The sequence below is a fragment of the Littorina saxatilis genome, linkage group LG11, assembly GCF_037325665.1.
Source record: "Littorina saxatilis isolate snail1 linkage group LG11, US_GU_Lsax_2.0, whole genome shotgun sequence".
In the NCBI taxonomy this organism is placed as follows: Eukaryota; Metazoa; Mollusca; class Gastropoda; order Littorinimorpha; family Littorinidae; genus Littorina; species Littorina saxatilis.
This window is the reverse complement of record NC_090255.1, coordinates 5,238,486-5,256,874: the sequence shown is the minus strand read 5'-3', so window position 1 is coordinate 5,256,874 and position 18,389 is coordinate 5,238,486. Positions and strand designations below refer to the sequence as shown.

Below are 18,389 nucleotides of genomic sequence, written 5' to 3'. Positions count from 1 at the left end.
TGTTAGTCTTGGTGGTGGAAGGGGTGGAAGGAGGGTAGCGCGACATTCGTGTGCGCGAGATCACTTATTGGCATTATCCCCTCGCCCGCGGCATCCCATTTTTGCGTACGAGATTTTTACTGAAAGTGAAAAAAATGGGGAGTAAAAATTTCGTGGAGGGAGTAATTTTTTCGTGCCTTGGGGAGTTCTTTTCTCGTACGAAAAGTGTACTCTGAGTAAGAATTTCGTACGAAATATTTACTCCGGAGTAAATTTTTCGTGGAGTAAAAATTTCGTGTTACACCGGGCCACTACAGGGGAGACAACCTTTTAAAGACCCCCTCAAACCCGGGTGAGAAATGGAAGTCTGTAAAGAAAGGGAGTATTTAGATGGATGTAATATAGTGACACGAACAAAACATACGTGAGAAAATAACATTGAGTCGAGGGAGTCTTATCAGTTCTGGACAGGATGGTCTTTGAAGAATGGTGTCACTGCACTACTACTGTCAGGCATTATTTCTTGGTACATTGACTCCCCCCCCCCCCCCCCCCCACCCCGCTTCCACCTCCTTTTTTTTTAATTTTAAAGTTTTATTCATTCAATCGTGAGATTCTGCCCCGTGCAAGGAACTCCCCCATTTCAAAGGCCTTAGTTTTCAGATCACGTGACTGTTGTCGGTGAATTTACCTCCTTCACTGAAGAGCTAATTTTCTCCAATCAAGTTCTTTAGACTTTGAGGTCTTATCAGGGGATGGGGGAGGGGGCATAACATTCAGTTTAATACGAATTTGACTCAGTCGAACATACTCTACCATGCTAAGTTCATTATTAATTTTGTATCATAAGTGTTTAGTCTGTCAAATGGCCCGTAAAGACCTGATTGGGTCGAAGTTCAAGTGGTTGTACATAACGTTCCATTCTGATAATCATCGGTCCACGGCAGAGATACTATAGCATGGTCCACGGCTATTGGCATTGCCAGTTTCTAGAATGAGACCCGAAGGGAAGTAACTCATTTTTGACCTGAGTTCAGGATGGTAACGTTCCTGTTTTTTTATGTTTTTTATTTATTCATTTCTTTACCGGTCACTTAATTACTTTCAGTAGCATTCTGGGCTGTGGCACACGAAGAGAAAGTGGGTGCTACTCAAGTGGGTGGGAGCCAACCGAAGGGTCTCAGTGATTGACATTGCCGCCGAGAGTTGTGTTGATTTCAACAAATCGGACCGCCCGGCAGGCTCCCCGGCACCCACTTTCGCTCTGTGCACTTTTACCCAGTTGTCCAAAATCAAGGTTAGGTATGAATAGAACGTGTTTGTGCAAAATTCTGGTAAGAGCACGCGGACTAAAATGTAAACCCAAATCTGATAGCAGACCGCATTTCTTTAAAGGTGTGTCACTTGCAAGTCACGCCGAGCCAATCAGAAGCGAGGCTACAGGCGGGGTCAAGGTCGAACATTGTTATTGTGTGTGCGAGAGTTCGACGCGCTACAAGTAAAACGCTGTTGACGAGTTGTTGGACCTAGCATATAACCACTTCATGTCCTAAAGAGACACTAGGTCTGGGGACAGAAAAACCAAGTTAGCATAGCATAGAGTTGTTCGAAACATCCGTCACCACTTTACAGCTTCAGCAACAAACCCAAAATGGGAAGCTCTGTTGGAGACAAAACAGACCTTCTCTTCGTCAAGAACTTTATTGGCGGAGAATTTGTGGACTGCGACTCGCAACTTGACAGTTTTGACCCGTCGACAGGCCAGGCTTGGGCGAAAATACCCAACAGTGGCCACAGAGAGGTAGAAAATGCGGTCACCGCCGCTACCCAGGCTTTTGAAAGGTATCACTATCGGTGTTAATCGGTATTTGTGTTTGTCTTTATTTGCTTGTACAACACATATTATGGTAATCTTGAACTTTAGCGTTGTAAATTCATAGCTCACAATCCAGTGGCATTTTGGACTTATTTTTGATACAAGTCCCTGTAATCAAGCCAAAGAATATTTAGTGTGAAATTGATAGACCGTTTTTGGTATCAGGGCAGCTCTCACGGGATATACGCGAGACAAACTCTTTTTTATGCCGTGAACGTTTGCGTGAACTTGGAATACCGATAGGGTCTATTGAGGGATTGAGCCCCAAACTTTAAGCAGAATTACTTCTTTGGGTTATTTGATCGACGAAAATGACGAGAAAATGCATATATGTAAAATTGAAAGATTCGGATCGAGTTGCCTCTCCTCCTTCGAAAACACGGCTGTGCCCATGATTTTCTTCTAATGCCAATGTAAACAAAAGGCATCTCTACAGTTCATTCGGGGACTTCAAAAGTATCTAATATTACTTATTAATTATGCTTACAAGGGCAGGTTCTGCAAAATCGGAGGCTTGCATGCATGCCTCTCAATCGTGAGCTATGAATTTTACAAGCTAAAGTTCAACATGTTCTTATCAGCTTGTGTTGTATTCTCTCAGGGAAAATGTTGGTACAGTAGAACCCCCCTTTTAAGATCTCACGATAGTTTTTTTAGAAAAGCAAGTTTTAAAAAGGGGGGAGTCTGAAAATGGAGGTGAAGTTACAGAGGTTGAGAACAAAAAGTCTGAGGAAATTAACAGGGCCTCACATCCACGTCGGACATCGGACATATGAGGATATTTTTTTTTCAAATGTCCAATACATTTTTCATGCAGAACCTATTGTTTTTGTCACAAAGTGGTCAATGTCCGATTATTCTATCATTTGATCCGGACACCGTCAGTACTTCTCAATTTACAGTAGTTTGAATGCTAATTTATCGATGTATTGCGAAGCGATGTGTAGCAGACGAAATTAGACACTTTGTGCCTCTAGTACCAAAGAGTTTCCAAGGCTCGCAACTCGGAATGCTCGAAGCCAGTGGAGAGTTGCCTCCCTTCGCGCTTTCCCCGAAAATAACAAACATGCCGCCTTTAGAACAAAAACTGATCCCAGAAAAGGGACAGAAGAAATTACACTTCAAGTCCCTTCCCTCATCATCTGTCAGTCGCACGAAAACTGAGCTTCCTCCAGCCCCAGAGCAGTTAGAGCCCGATCGCCCAGGTGAGAATGTCGATCGCGATAGTCAAACAATGAAACATCGGAGCCGAAGAAAGACACTACCCCCTCCCTCACCCCCACGCGTAACTTCGTCTCAAGCTTGATGCGTGTGTACCTGGAGGGGCCAAAGGATGACATTCACAAGTCACAGTGGGTGGTGAAGGTTGTTGAAAAGTGGACATCCACGAGGAAGCGAATGCTCTTCAGCAAAAGAAAGGAACCAGCACAGTAGTTGAAGTTCAGAGACAGAAACACTGCACTGACTCCATGTAATTATTTTATATGTTCTGTTACCTTTTTGCCAAGAAAAGTATTTTTGTTCTTTTACCCTCGTGCAAAGAAACTAATCAAGTTTAATTGTATTTACGTTTTGTTACGGGAAAAAAGTGTCCTATTGATTTGTTTTTGTTCAGGACAAATGTCCTATATCACTTTTACATTGGCCAGGACATTTGTCTTATGCTCCCTCTCATCAGGGACCTAATATAGGTCTATGCTCTCATGGATGTGAGGCCCTGAAAATAGGGTGTTAGAATGAAGAAAGTCTTCTTCTTCTTCTTCGTTCGACTCCCACGTTCACTCATGTTTTTAGCACGAGTGGATTTTTACATGTGGGTATGACCATTTTACTCCACCATTCAGGCAGCATACGCCGATTTCGGGGGAGGCATGCTGCGTATTTTTGTGTTTCTATAATCCACCGAACTCTGACTCTGAGAAAGTCTTAAATTGGAGGGCCATCCTGTCTTCCCTTGGGCCTTTTGAAGTTAAAGGGCCGGTGTAGCGATGTGCGATTGGTCCCTCTGTCACCTTACTCCCTCGATATATATACTCGAGACTGAAATGTTTCCTGGTCAAATTAATTTTAAGAAGTGAACGTATTTAAGGACGAAAAGCATGTCAGTTTCTTGCATTTTAAAGGAAATTGGTGGTGAAATTTAATAGATTTCATCCCAAATTCGATTTCTTCGAAAACGTGCACTGAGTGGTTACGTCCCTTGAATGAGAAGGGAAACATTTTTAGGATGAATCAAATTTCTAAGTTTAAATTGGTTGGACAAATTTGACCCCATGAATGTAAAGTACCCAAGGTTGATCGTCAATCAGTATGGCTGATGGGGTCTATGTCGACCAAAAGAGTGGGATTCCCTGTAGGTGGAGTTCCTGGAGAGGTTCCCTGTATACAGGGAATACCACAGGATTTAGTTCCTGTAGCGTGTCGCTGATATCGCTGAAAGTCACGTGGTGCTTGGCGACATCGGTAGAATTTGATGTTTTTCAATCTTTTTTGATATTTCTTAGAAATTCGAGTATGGTTTGCAAGTTTTATTGAATAACTCCACCCTGTGGGAATCCCACTCTTTTGGTCGACATAGACCCCATCAGCATAAGTATGTACTATCAAAGGGTGTTTTTTTGTTCAGTGTGGATTTATACAAGATCAACAAGGCCGAATCAGAAAGGTGACAGAGGCAGAAAGCTGACATCGTTACACCGGGCGCATTAGACTAAGAGCGTACTTTGCTCCGGTTTCTGGTTGCAAATCTCAATAGTCACGGCTAAGGTGTATGTTGGCTTGCTACTTTGCCTGTGGGAGCTAGTTGAAGAATGTGAGCTGTTGTAATTGTTGTTGGGAAAGTTTATGAATAAGACTATGGGACCAATGTGAACAGTAAGGATTAAACAAGGTTTTCTGTGTAGTTAGGCCTAAAGAAAAAGAAGATGTGGTTTCGTTAACCCGACCTACCCTATTTTTAGGGGCCGACCCTATAACTTTTTATTACATTTGTCAAAAAAAAACCAAAAAAAACGAGTGCAGAAAACGCAATGAAAGCGAAAGCGCTCGAGTCGCACACTTATTTCCCTGTCAAGTAGGTTTAATTTGTACACATTAGAAAAAAAAAAAAAAAAAAAAAAAAGTGATTGCCTACCTTCCTACCCATTTTTTTGGGGCTATGTTACCTTAACCACACCTATTTTTTTTTTTTGGCCTTAAACAAGGTTTTCTGTGTAGTTACTGTTTGGTTTTTGTTTTGTTTTTCTCGCATTATATTTCTTCCTGCTGATGACATGTAAATTAATCTAACTCCCCCTATATTGCTCTCTTTCTCTCTCATTCACTTCTCCCTCTCTCTCTCTAAAACACGTACAGTTACTATGTTAGAACAGGCATGCACACACAGTACACAAATTAATTGTAATAGTTGCATTTCAGTTGGTCCAACACAACTGCTCAGCAGCGCTCAAAGTTGCTGTTCAGAATTGCCGACCTTCTTGAGTCTCGATTGGAGGAGTTTGCTGAACTTGAGTCCCGTGACCAGGGAAAACCAATCTGGTTGGCCAAAGCCGTCGACATTCCGCGCGCAGTGCACAACTTCAGGTTCTTCGCTTCATACATACTTCATGACATGAACAGGTATGTTTAAAGAATAAAGCCTGTCCTTAATTAACTGGGCGAAGTCGACTCAAGAAGTATACTTCCCGAAGCTCGCCTCATGAAGCTATAGCGCTGAGTTTTCAGTAAAAAGACTTTGCGAAGTCTTCGTTCATTAAGTCCACTTCGGTCTCAATTAAGGACGGGCTAAATACCAAAGAAGTAAAGGTCGTCAGATCGGTTCCAAAGTTACACAAAAAAAAACTGCGTTACAAACAATGCTACCATGCAGGAGGACTACCTTCATTTCGCAAAAGCAGGTGTTTTTAAAGCTTCATTGACGTTAATATGCAAAGAAAGAGAACTCCTGTGAAGGCTGGATTGGGTTACTTCAATTCCACTTAGTAAGTGATGCGTGTTCCCAGGCAGCCTTGTCATAGAAGATAAGATGCTAGTGGTTTTGCAGCCAGGTCCGGCGCCGCGTGCCACTCAAATACGTTTTGTTTCGCAGAACAAAGTTCAGGGGTGGATATTGCAGTGAGGGGGGGGGCGTGAGAGTATACTGGGAGAAGGAACAAGCGTCGGGACAAGCAAGAGAAGAGAGGATGAAAACAATAAAAAGAGAGAAAAAAAAACACAAAAAACCAACTATGCTTTGTTTCCGGCAACGCCAGTGCTAAGCAGCGTTGAATATTTGGTAAATGATCTTGTGAAGTATTCGTTGCGAGGTCAACTTTGCGCTCAATTAATAATTGCTCCAAGTGTGGCCTTTAATGCTCTGAAAATTGAAAATGCTTATTTTTTATTTATTTTTTATTCTACCAGGTCTCGTATTCAAGAAGAGCGCGGTGCCGTCCAGTACACAATAAAAGAACCAATCGGAGTGGCCGGACTGATTTCACCGTGGAACCTCCCTCTGTATCTTCTCACATTCAAGTTGGCCCCTGCACTGGCGGCAGGCAACACTGTGGTGGCAAAACCGAGCGAACTGACGTCTGTCACCGCTTTCAAACTGTGTGAAATCATGCAGGAGGCCGGTGCGTATAAGTGAATATCAGACTGCACAAAATAGTTGATGTCAGGTTTGTGTGGGTTGTGAACAAGTGAATGCTCTTACTTTTGCTGATGGGGTCTATGTCGACCAAAAGAGTGGGATTCCCTGTAGGTGGAGTTCCTGTAGAGGGATTCACTGTATACAGGGAATCCCACAGGTTAGAGTTTGTCAATAAAACTTGCAAACCATACTCGAATTTCTAAGAATTATTCACTAAAGATCGAAAAACATCAAATTCTACCGATGTCGTTAAGCATCACGTGACTTTCAGCGAAACACTACTGGAACTAGACCCTGTGGGATTCCCTGTATACAGGAAATCCCCCTACAGGAACTCCACCTACAGGGAATCCCACTCTTTTGGTCGACATAGACCCCATCAGCCTTACTTTTGGTGTGTCAAACTTGACCTCATGACACTAGTGACCGTAGCCCAGTCATTTTGAAGAGTGTGTCTGACACGTGGACAAGGAGCATGTGTAGAACGCGTGTCTCCCTAAAAACCAAGAATATTCACTATCTCACAATCCATACAAGCGCAATAAAGTTATGTCCAAAATGAATCTATTGCGAAAGTGCATGCATGCGTGTTGGTGTGTGTGCATGTGGCAGAATGTAACAGCGTTATTTGGCTCAGACCATGCAAACAGTACGTTTCCATATCACGAATCAAGGAACAAATGTGCTATGTTGATGGAAAGTTTAATTGACAAAACGGGACAAGTATAAAACACAACAGAAAATAATGACGATAAACGCTTATCTTGTTAGGTTTTTCCCTTCCAAACTGATAAGGTACCGGCACGGTTGGCCTAGTGGTAAGGCGTCCGCCCCGTGATCGGGAGGTCGTGGGTTCGAACCCCGGCCGGGTCATACCTAAGACTTTAAAATTGGCAATCTAGTGCATGGCTGCCCCGCCTGGCGTCTGGCATTATGAGGTTAGTGCTAGGACTGGTTGGTCCGGTGTCAGAATAATGTGACTGGGTGAGACATGAAGCCTGTGCTGCGACTTCTGTCTTGTGTGTGGCGCACGTTATATGTCAAAGCAGCACCGCCCTGATATGGCCCTTCGTGGTCGGCTGGGCGTTAAGCAAACAAACAAACAAACAAACAAACTGATAAGGCCATACATGTAAAAGCCCACTCATGCCCATGAGTGTAAGTACATGGAACTCGCAACCCAGGAACACAGAAGAAGAAGATTATCAAATGACACGTTTTCTTATTCATGTCTCAAGGACCCAAACGTAAAACGTTTGTTGGACAGTTGTGCCCCTTTAATTAGTAAATACTCTTTACTTACCTGAGTTACATTTTGATTGCATAATTTTCACCTTTGTTACAGGTGTGCCAGCAGGTGTGGTCAACATGGTGTTTGGACTGGGAGGGACCGCAGGACATAGCTTGGTGTCACACCCCAAAGTGCCCCTCATCTCCTTCACTGGGGGGACAGTCACGGCTGAGAGAATTCGAAAAGCTGCTACAGTGTCCTGCAAGAAGTTCTCCCTGGAGGTGAGAGAAGGAGAAAGATCAAATCAAACGTTTGGGTTGAGGGTGGAGATTTTTCCGATCTCTTAGGTCAACTTATGTGCAGACCTACTAGTGCCTTATCTCCCTTCGTGTGTACACGCAAGCACATGACCAAGTGCGCACGCAAAAGAACCTGTAATTCATGTCAGAGTTCGGTGGGTTATAGAAACACAAAAATACCCAGTATTCCCTTGAAAACGGCGTATGGCTTCCTGAATGGCGGGGTAAAAAACCACTCGTGCAAAAACATGAGTGAACGTGGGAGTCTCAGCCCATGAACAAAGAAGATGAAGAGAAATCAAAGTTTTATGTACAAGGGTTGTGGCCTGAGGATTCAATCGAGCTTTTTTTCAACCAGCCATCGCCAGGATTGGTTTAATTTTTTAATCATGTTATTAACACACACAAACCTCCCTACAAGATAATAAAATACAAAAAGCCTCAGCTTCTGGGGGGGTGCTGCCGTGGACCCTGGCCTTTCAGGTTTTTTACTTTTTTTGTGTGTTAGCCCTGCAGTTGGTGTGCAGTAATATGTAAATGATATGGGAATATTTATAACTGTTCGTACGTCAGTCAGTGTTCATTCCAATTTTGTCTGTTTGATTTTGGAGAAATATTGTAGTACAGCTGTATTCAAAATTATTATATTCCATTTCTGTGATAAAAAAAAATGTCTTTGTTTCCAGCTTGGAGGAAAAAACGCTGCCGTTGTTTTTGAAGATGCTGACCTAGATAAGTGTATCCCAGACTGCATCAAGTGAGTAACCATATACTTATTACAGTGGAAGCCCCATCACTGTAGACAAAGAAACACAACACTCCCTCTGTTGTGATATATGCATGTTTCTGCTACTATCACCCTGGCAGAGTTTCCTCTCAAACAGTCGGTGTCATAGGTAAAGCTTCAGGTCTCACAGATTAAACTTGGTCATTGACCCCGGGTAAGAAGGTCAGTGTCTGTAAACTGGGGCCAGGCAGCTGGTCTCAGCTGACAAGTATAGGTCATTGACCAGAGGTCACAATTAAGCTATTACTATGCACCTGCCTTTAAACTTACTACAAATCGGGAGCAAAAATATTTCCACGCTGTATTCTTGCCATTACACTGGAAGCGCCTGTTGTGTGGATTTTTCTCAGTTTTACCTTAAAAGTTGCGGCCGCGCCCTTTATAACGAAGGGGGTTGCCAGGGCAGGTGCGACTGTATTTTGCATTTTCTGTATGTCCTTCTTACTTTTTCTTCACAGATCAAGTTTCATGAACCAAGGTGAGATCTGCCTGTGCACCAGTCGTATTTTTGTCCACAAGGACATCTACCCCACTTTCCTGCAACGATTTGTAGAGGAGATGAAGTGAGTACATGTGTTATAATATTGGTATGTTTGCTTTGAGTTTGAAGCAGTGACTATAATCTAAACAGAACATTTTTGAGAAATGTCAGCAAAGTGTTGTTTCTAGATGTCTTTCTTTTGATTTTGTTCTTTTTTTGGTGACGTTAGACTCTGTCTGTATTCTTCTGTGTTCGTTAATCTCGTCATGTTCTTTCTCTGTCTACTCTTCTTTTTAGGCCCCCCCCAAAAATAGGTCTGTTTACGGTAACATAGGCCAAAAAAATAGGGTCGGTAGGTCGGGATTTTTTTTTTATTTTTTTTCCAAAAAACCATATTTTTACGTTATTTTGCAAAAAAACCAAAAGTGGTTGTTTTCCCAAATGCCAAAAAAAAGTCTAGGGTCGCGCGAAAAAAATAGGGTCGGTCGGGTTACCGTAAACAGACTATTTCTTTTTTGGCCTTAGTTTCTTGTTGTTTGTTTGCTGATGAAGACGAATTTGAAAACTAGTCCATGTTTATTTGTTTCAACTGAACAAAGTTTACTTCGCGAACTTTGCTGAACAACACCAATTGGAACCTATTGTTTGGTCAAAAGACTTTGCGTTGTCAACTTTGGCCATTAATTACGGACAGCCTTGAAGCAATTACATTGTCTGTTTTGCATATTCAAGGAAACTGAAAGTAGGGGACCCTCGTGAAGATGTGTTCATGGGAGCACTCATCAGCAAGGATCATCTGTCCAAAGTCGTCGGCGCAATCCACGCCGCCAAGAACAGTGGCGGTACCATTCACACACAGCAAGGGGAGCTAAGCAAAGAGCTACCTGTCAGATGCAAAGAGGTGTGTAAAGAGATGCCTTTATTTAATCTGATTGCTTTTCTAGTGTGTGTTCGTGCTCATGTGTTCAGGTATATGTTTTGGAAGAGTTAAGAAGCCGTTTCGATCCATCTCGTAATACAATTTTTTAATTTTTTATTTTTTTTATTTTTTTATCTCGTAATACGATACTTTTGCAGTTGTCTTTGGTCACAGACCAGTATTTCTTTTTCACTTGAGGCATTCTCCTGACCTCTGGCCAATGGACCATCTGATAGTTTTGACATGTAAGAGGTCGTTCTTACTAAAGGGGGGAGTTAACGTCCTCTCAGAAAATGTTTCTATTTGGGACAAGAATTGGTGATACGCTAAGGAGGTCGTTCTTACTGAACAATTTCATTTTTGTAGCCAGAACATTTGGACCTATTTGGACCTATTTGGACCTCTGAGTCTGGGAACGCTACAGCTTTTGAATTATTCTTATTGAGCATTGATTTGTCTGTTATTTACTTCAGGTGGTTTTTTTTCATGCACCCTGAAAAAATGTGTCTTTTCAATAAACTTATGAGGTAACTGTGAAGCTTTATTCAACAGGGTTACTTTGTGCGCCCAACAGTCATCTCCGATGTTGCCGACAGTTCAGCGGCCATGCAAGAAGAAATCTTTGGCCCCGTCACATGCGTCGTCCCTTTTGACACCGAGGAGGAGGTAAGACTGTGTCAAATCTTGCCCTAGACTAGTTTAGATTGAAGGGGGCAGAGAGGGGTGAACAGAGATAGAGCAGATGTAGGAGGTAAGACTGTCAAATCTTGCCCTAGACTAGTTTAGATTGAAGGGGGCAGAGAGGGGTGAACAGAGATAGAGCAGATGTAGGAATACAGTTGGCATTAGTGTAGATGTTTTAGAAGAAGAGTTTAGTGAGGAAGGAATGAGGGGGGGGGGGGGGATGATTTGGGAAAAAGAGTAAAGTTACCGTTGAGTAGAGGATATCAAAAGCAGTTTGAGAACAGGTGTGTTTTTTGATGAAGGGTGGAAGATATTGAGAATTGATGTTAATAAAGGGTGGAAGGTATTCCAGATTTTTTTTTGTTTGGGGGGGGGGGGGGAGGGGGGGGAGGGGGGGGATCAATGCTGTACAGAAAATTGCAAAAATGTTAAACAATAAGAGAGGAGTATAATGTTCTCAAGTAGAAGAAAAGATGCAAGCTTGATGTTTTTTAACAAAGTTTCAGTTTCTTTGTTGATTGTTAACATTTGATGATTAGAAAAAAATGGATTGTGTTTGGTGTGTGTGTGTGTGTGTGGGGGGGGTAATGCACCTGGTGGGGGGGGGGGGGGGGGGTTATGTACACTTGTGGGTGTGTCAGTCTTTATTTCACTTACTTGCTTTTCAGGAATCTTTTTTCAGGAAATCTTCTTTACTTTTAATTTGTTGTCCTAATTTCTTTTATTTATTTATTTATTTATTTATTTATTTATTTATTAAGGAGATTTCTATAGCGCATAACTAAAAGCAATTTATGAGTCTGCACATGTTCCATTTGCAAGCACAACAAATGGAGACTGAAAAAAAAGAGCAATATGGGCTTAGAACAGTGTCCCATTTTAGCGAGCGTTATCTCACTAATGCGAAAAATACAATCCGCTTTTTCAACTTTTGGCCTGAGATTGGATTGCGGGCAAGATCATGCTGCTGTAGATGTAGGTCAGCTTGAAGATAACTTTATTTCTATTTTCACATAACACGAGGGCAACTTTTGATTACATTGCATCTTGAATATTTGGGTTATCATTCTGCATGTCACTGGACATGTGCGTGTGTGTGTGTGTGTGTGTGTGTGTGTGTGTGTGTGTGTGTGTGTGTGTGTGTGTGTGTGTGTGTGTGTGTGTGTGTGAACCTGCCCAAATTGGTTCACACACATATCCTTTCTCTGCACAAATGGGTTTACCCAGAAAGTGAGGTACCGTATCGTGAACCCATTTTTTTAACAATATTATATGGGCCTTAATGCTCAGAAATAGCACCAAAATCAACAACTCAGTCATAACCCATAAGTCACTTTTTGTGGCAAACATCTGTGAAAAACTCACACTTGAATATGTGTTGAAGTAAGGAAGTTACACAACGATAATTTCTGTTTGTCAGCAAGTAGCAATATGTTTTGATTTCATTTGCTAATATCAAAATAATGTATTTAAAAACGTTGATATTTTACCATTTGTGAGTGGTATCTATTTATAGATAAACCCACTTGTCCTCTTAATGAACCCATTCAACAGACCATAGCAAAAGCAAAAATTTAAATTTCATTTCTTTCAAGTGTCAACATATATATACTCACTGGATTATGAGGAATCTTTCCACACAGATTTTTCTCTAAGTAATTAATTGAAATGTTCAACCCATTTGCCCATAAGGATATACAGAAGAAAATGTTTGCTTTTAATTTTTAGTTATTCAAGTTGATGACAATTAATGTACTTGACGCCTGTATTTCTTGCAGTTCCTTTAGATGATAACGAGACTGGCATCATTTGAATCGGTGGACCCTGTTTCGCGGAGTCTAACTGATGAACTGTTCTTCTTTAAAACAGAAATCTGGTGTGACAAGCGGCCCTGCCTCTTCGTGTATTTTGAATTTTCTTTCGACTGACGGGGGTTCCTTCAATTTTGAAAAAGAGAGAAAAAAAAAGAGCATACTAGTTTCAATTCTTTTAATTTTGGCTATGTCTACGTCGAACGCTGAAGAAGAAGAAGGCTATGTCAACTAAGTCAGTGAATGTTTAAAACTCTCCAACTCTAACACTTAGTTCCTGATATCTTTTATTCACAAATCCAAAGTTTTTGCACATGAATACTTTAGAATTGATATGCTTAACAAATAAATCTGTAAAAAGAAAATTAAATTAAAAAGAGAAAAAAAATGACTGCAAAGAAGTAATTGTGAATTTTTGAATTGAAAATGGAAGCAACCCTTGAGCGACTGACTACGATGAATTTGGCCTTTGTTGCAAAAGGCCATCAGTTGTATAAATGCAGCCTGCCGTTTATTCCAGAACGGTTCAGCAATGTGAGCGGAAAGAAGCGATCCGCGCAGGAGCGAGAAGAAAAGCAGACTGAACCGCATCAGAATCTTTGCTCAGTCTTTGCTTCATCTTGAGATAATACGGGACAAGTGAGAATGATTGTAAACGGCATGCAACTTAACTGTAATTCACATGCCTTTTAGTTTTCATTAAAAAAGGGGGGTTTTCAGAAAATTAAGATTAAAACTTTTGTCTAAAAAGCATATGTTTAAGGACGATTTTCAAAATTACTCCGTCGGGTTTGTATGGGTCGTGAAATGGTGAATATTCTTGATTTTTCTCTGACAAATAACTTCACACGTGCCCCTGTTGATGTGTTTCCGACACATCCCTCACTAGTGATTGGCCCCTCCAATGTTTGTCTGAGTAAAAAGCAAGGGCATTCACTCTTTCACAACCCATACAAACCTGACAGAGTTATTTTTGGAATTCATCCATTGAGAAATCGTGTATGTAGATATGTAGCTTAAGAAAAACGGGTAACGTAGCAATGCTAGAATGTGTATTTACATTGTTTCCTGTAGATATTATAGGGAGCAGTACATAATGACCATGCTTGTCTCTTTGTTTTATTTTGGAAATACACTACTAGTCTAAAAAGTTACTGTGTTGAAAATACCAGATCGAGTATCGTGTTGAAAATGTCTGTACTTGAAATGCAATTTTGATCCTTGACAATCACAGGTTTTGCCAGTCTGTTCAACTTAATCCTTACAATATCACGGAGCCTAGAAGACCACAGTTTTAAGTTACATGTAGCCAAAAGAGTGTTGTTTGTGTTAACTTTGACAGACAAACAAAGACTGTACTTTATAACTTTGTATCATGCAGTTTGTGTGTGCTTGCTTTGTTTGTTTGTGTGTGTGTTTTATATGTTTGTTTGTTTGTTTGTTTGAGTGTGCATGGTTTGTTTGTTTGTCAGTTTGTTTTTGTGTGTGTTGTGTTTCTTTGTTTGTTTGAGTGTGTGTTGTTTGCTTGATTGTCAGAGCCCTGTAATGTGATCTTAACGTGACCGCAGAGGGCTAACACGTGATTATTTGTAAAAAATATCTTTTATTCATTTCTTTGCTATTCCTGGTTTTCAGGTGATTTCACGTGCCAATGGTGTGAGGTATGGACTGTGCGCCACGGTGTGGACACGGGATGTCTCGCGCGCTCATCGTGTATCCAAACACATGAAGGTAGGAGAATTGTAGCTGAACTGGAGGATCTGTGCTTTTTCCTGAAGAAATAACAGTGTTTTTGGTTGTTTTGTTTTTAAATTTAGTCAGGTTTGGGTAAACTTTTGAATTTATATATCCCAAAGTCTGTCTGAACAAGTGGATTTTTACATGTATGACCGTTTTTACGTCACCCTTTAGACAGCAATACACAGCTTTCAGAAGCATGCTGGGTATTTTCGTGTTTCTATAATCCACCGAACTCTGACATGGATTATTGGATCTTTTCCATGCGCACTTGGTCTTGTGTTTGCGTGTACACATTGAAGGGGGTTAAGGCAGAAGCAGGTCCACACATAAGTTGACCTGGGAGATCGCAAAAATCTCCACCTTAACCCACCAGGCGCAGCCGGTATTTCAACCCACAAACTTCCGCTTTGGAGGTCGGCATCTTGCCACCAAGCCATTGCAACCGTACCCCCCGCGGGTAAGGGGGAAGAATTTACCCGATGCTCCCCAGCATGTCGTAAGAGGCGACTAACGGATTCTGTTTCTCCTTTTACCCTTGTTAAGTGTTTCTTGTATAGAATATAGTCAATGTTTGTAAAGATTTTAGTCAAGCAGTATGTAAGAAATGTTAAGTCCTTTGTACTGGAAACTTGCATTCTCCCAGTAAGGTCATATATTGTACTACATTGCAAGCCCCTGGAGCAAATTTTTGATTAGTGCTTTTGTGAACAAGAAACAATTGCATGGGTGCAACTCTGCCGGCTACACCCCGGCAGCCGGTTTTTGGTTTCATCGGCTGCCGATGTTTTTGTTCCAGGAGAGGTTTTTTTTTGGCATTTTAAATACTAAAAAAGCTGGACCCCAACTTTTGCCGGTTTTTGGAATTTTCCAGGTTGCACCCATGCAATTGACAAGTGGCTCTATCCCCTCTCCCCCCTTTCCCCGTCGCGATATAACCTTCGTAGTTGAAAACGACGTTAAACACCAAATAAAAAAAGAAAGAAAGATTGCAACCGTCGAAAGTTGTTATAACAAGAGTCTTAAAATGGGGGTACATTTACGGAGGTAATGAACAGAAGGTCTGAACAGAAGGTCTGAACAGAAGGTCTGTTCCAGAAGGTCTGAACAGAAGGTCTGTTCCAGAAGGTCTGAACAGAAGGTCTGAACAGAAGGTCTGAACAGAAGGTCTGAACAGAAGGTCTGAGCAGAAGGTCTGAACAGAAGGTCTGTTCCAGGGTCTGAACAGAAGGTCTGAACAGGTCTGTTCCAGAAGATCTGAACAGAAGGTCTGAACAGAAGGTCTCAACAGAAGGTCTGAACAGAAGGTCTGAGAAAACGGAGTCTTAAAAAGCAGAGAGTCTTAAATTGGGGTTTTTAAAAGGGGGGTTCCACTGTATAATGAATGTTGATTATTGTCTGGTGACAGGTGGGGACAGTGTGGGTCAACTGCTGGCTGGTCCGAGATCTCAACATGCCCTTCGGAGGGGTCAAGGAGTCGGGCATCGGACGCGAATCTGGACACGATTCACTTGACTTTTTCACTCAGGAGAAGACCGTCTGTGTGCTCGTCTGAGGGAGAGATGCTGCTTCGTGTTGGAGTGAAGTGGAGCTCAGGGCTAAGGTGCACGAACAAGTTGCCACCTAAACGGGAGCCCCCCGCAGTGTTGGATTGGTTGAAACTGAGATGTGTTGTGATTTCAACCAATCAGAACCCGCGGTTTGTTCTCTCCCGTTTGGGTGGTACCCACTTTTGGTTCGTGCACCTCAGCCCAGAAGTCATAGGTGTGAGAATCTTCATCCTTATGGAGGATTTCTGCCTCTTGAGCCTTCCTAGATCTAGATAAGCATTTATGAGATGGAAAATGCACAAAATTGGCTGACGTTGAAGCCCAAAGCAACACAGTTAGTTTGTGAATCACATTTTCCTTTGACTTGGGACTAAGAAAAAAAGATTTTAACCTCTCTTGTTATACATGTACAGAAATCCAAAAACAAATTGACTGCAAAAAACAAGAAAGGTAATTAAAGTTATTGAAACTTTTAATTTGTGACAAAACAAAACGTTACAGTTACTCAAGTTAAAGTAATTAAGGTAAGGTGTGGCTGTAACGTTTTTTCTGTCATAAATTAAACGTTCCAATAACTTACCTTTCTCGTTTTTTTAATCTCTCGTTATACATTTTTCGATATGGAAAAAATGAATGTACAAACGTTGCTAATTTCTAAGCCATTAGCAACACTGCTAATGTGTGAATCACTGTGCTTTTTTTATGCAGGGCTACACAAAATGTTTTTGAACCTGCTCAGGTACACATTTTAATATGGAAAAATTGGCAAATTGTGCTGATTTTGAAACCATTGTCTCTTCTTTTGAGTCATGGCTAAAAAAAATTAAAAAAAAGATGAGTAAATTATCTACGCTCTGTCTGACTTTGGAATTGGATTTGGAAAACCTGGATTCCTCTGTTTTGACCATTTCCCATTCTCATGACTGTGTGAAGATAGATTTGAAACTTTCTGTATCTGCAAGTAACAGTACGTATAGGGTTGTTTAAACAGTGTTCTGGTATGAAGAAGAAAAGTTACCGTAACTAATAATGTATTTGCTAAACTGGTTGAGGTGTATGGGTTTTAAAATGAATGTTTAACATCTGAATTTGCCTTTTGTCCAGGTTTGGAAGGAGTGCAGTTTTATGCTGTTTTCGGTATTCTGTGAGTCGGTGCTGTTTTTACAATTACATGTTGGACTATTTTTTCCATGTAAATATGAATATGTGTTTGTTTTTGTGGATACTTCACGCCTCGAAGACCTTGTAAAGTAGAAGCTCGAACGTACCACTTGGGTATTGTTTTTCCTTTGTTTCTTCATTACTTTGATGGACATTTGGGTAGTAAGGAACATGTGCCTAGCATTGTTCAGGGACCGGCACGGTTGGCCTAGTGGTAAGGCGTCCGCCTCGTGATCGGGAGGTCGTGGGTTTGAACCCCGGCCGGGTCATACCTAAGACTTTAAAATTGGCAATCTAGTGGCTGCTCCGCCTGGCGTCTGGCATTATGGAGTTAGTGCTAGGACTGGTTGGTCCGGTGTCAGAATAATGTGACTGGGTGAGACATGAAGCCTGTGCTGCGACTTCTGTCTTGTGTGTGGCGCACGTTATATGTCAAAGCAGCACCGCCCTGATATGGCCCTTCGTGGTCGGCTGGGCGTTAAGCAAACAAACAAACAAAATTGTTCAGGAAATTGACAATCAGAAGGGTGCAAACAAGTTTCTTGATTTCTACAATGGGCCTCTGGAGAGTTAAACTTCTCTCTGAAATGTCTGATTCTTCAGAGTTGCTTTCAGTTTTATGACAATTAGGTACCAGAAACTTCAAAGGTGACTTCAATAGCAAAGTCAGTCAGATTGCCAGAGAGGCAGGGTAGGTTGTTCATGTATATTTGTTTTTCATTCAGGAGGCTGAAGAGTGCTGTTAAAACAATGTCAAAGCCTGTACATACATCCTTACGTAATATTACATGGATGGGGTTCTGAGGGAAGGAACAAGGGAGAGAACTGCAACCAAGCTGTTGAGATAAGGGGCACAGCTGTATATATTTTTTCATACTTTAAAACTTATTATGTAATTTTACAGAAGCCATTACACAGACCTCTCGTAATGTTTAAACCCATAGGCCTCTTGCTTGAGTCTTTATTTCAGATTTTTATATTGAGGCGGTAAGTATATAAAACTATGTGTATACTTAATAATTTATCGGTTTTGTTTTGTAGATTTTGGAGACACATCGCCTTTTTTTAACTGTTTGTTTTTGCTTGCATATTGATATCTCTGATGTAAATTTGAGTACAACTTACAAGTCACTTTTGTTGTCTGTGCTTATGTGAAAACCAGTTGTTACTTTTTCAGGTGACATGGTTATAATTCAGTTTTTGTTTTGTAAATCTCTTTAGCACTTTAAATCAGCACTTTTTGT

General features: G+C 41.2%; 1 protein-coding gene across 3 annotated transcripts in view; it reads left to right on the top strand.

The window, feature by feature from the left end:
* The first annotated feature begins 1,459 nt into the window (after positions 1-1,459).
* The window catches only part of LOC138979493 (2-aminomuconic semialdehyde dehydrogenase-like), an 18,423-nt gene continuing 1,493 nt past the window's right edge, over positions 1,460-18,389 (top strand). The window contains exons 1-11 of one of the 3 annotated variants that reach the window (XR_011460055.1): positions 1,460-1,821; positions 5,273-5,473; positions 6,257-6,468; positions 7,831-7,997; positions 8,702-8,772; positions 9,261-9,365; positions 10,016-10,184; positions 10,755-10,868; positions 13,218-13,336; positions 14,333-14,428; positions 15,843-15,888. Coding sequence is in view for 1 of the 3 variants with exons in the window: in XM_070352204.1 (XP_070208305.1) it covers positions 1,631-1,821; positions 5,273-5,473; positions 6,257-6,468; positions 7,831-7,997; positions 8,702-8,772; positions 9,261-9,365; positions 10,016-10,184; positions 10,755-10,868; positions 14,333-14,428; positions 15,843-15,989 (1,473 nt within the window). In the remaining 2 variants the exon portion in view is untranslated. Of the gene's footprint in view, positions 1,822-5,272; positions 5,474-6,256; positions 6,469-7,830; positions 7,998-8,701; positions 8,773-9,260; positions 9,366-10,015; positions 10,185-10,754; positions 10,869-13,217; positions 14,429-15,842 lie in introns of all 3 variants that reach the window. The other 2 variants (XR_011460053.1, XM_070352204.1) reach the window with 2 other exon arrangements.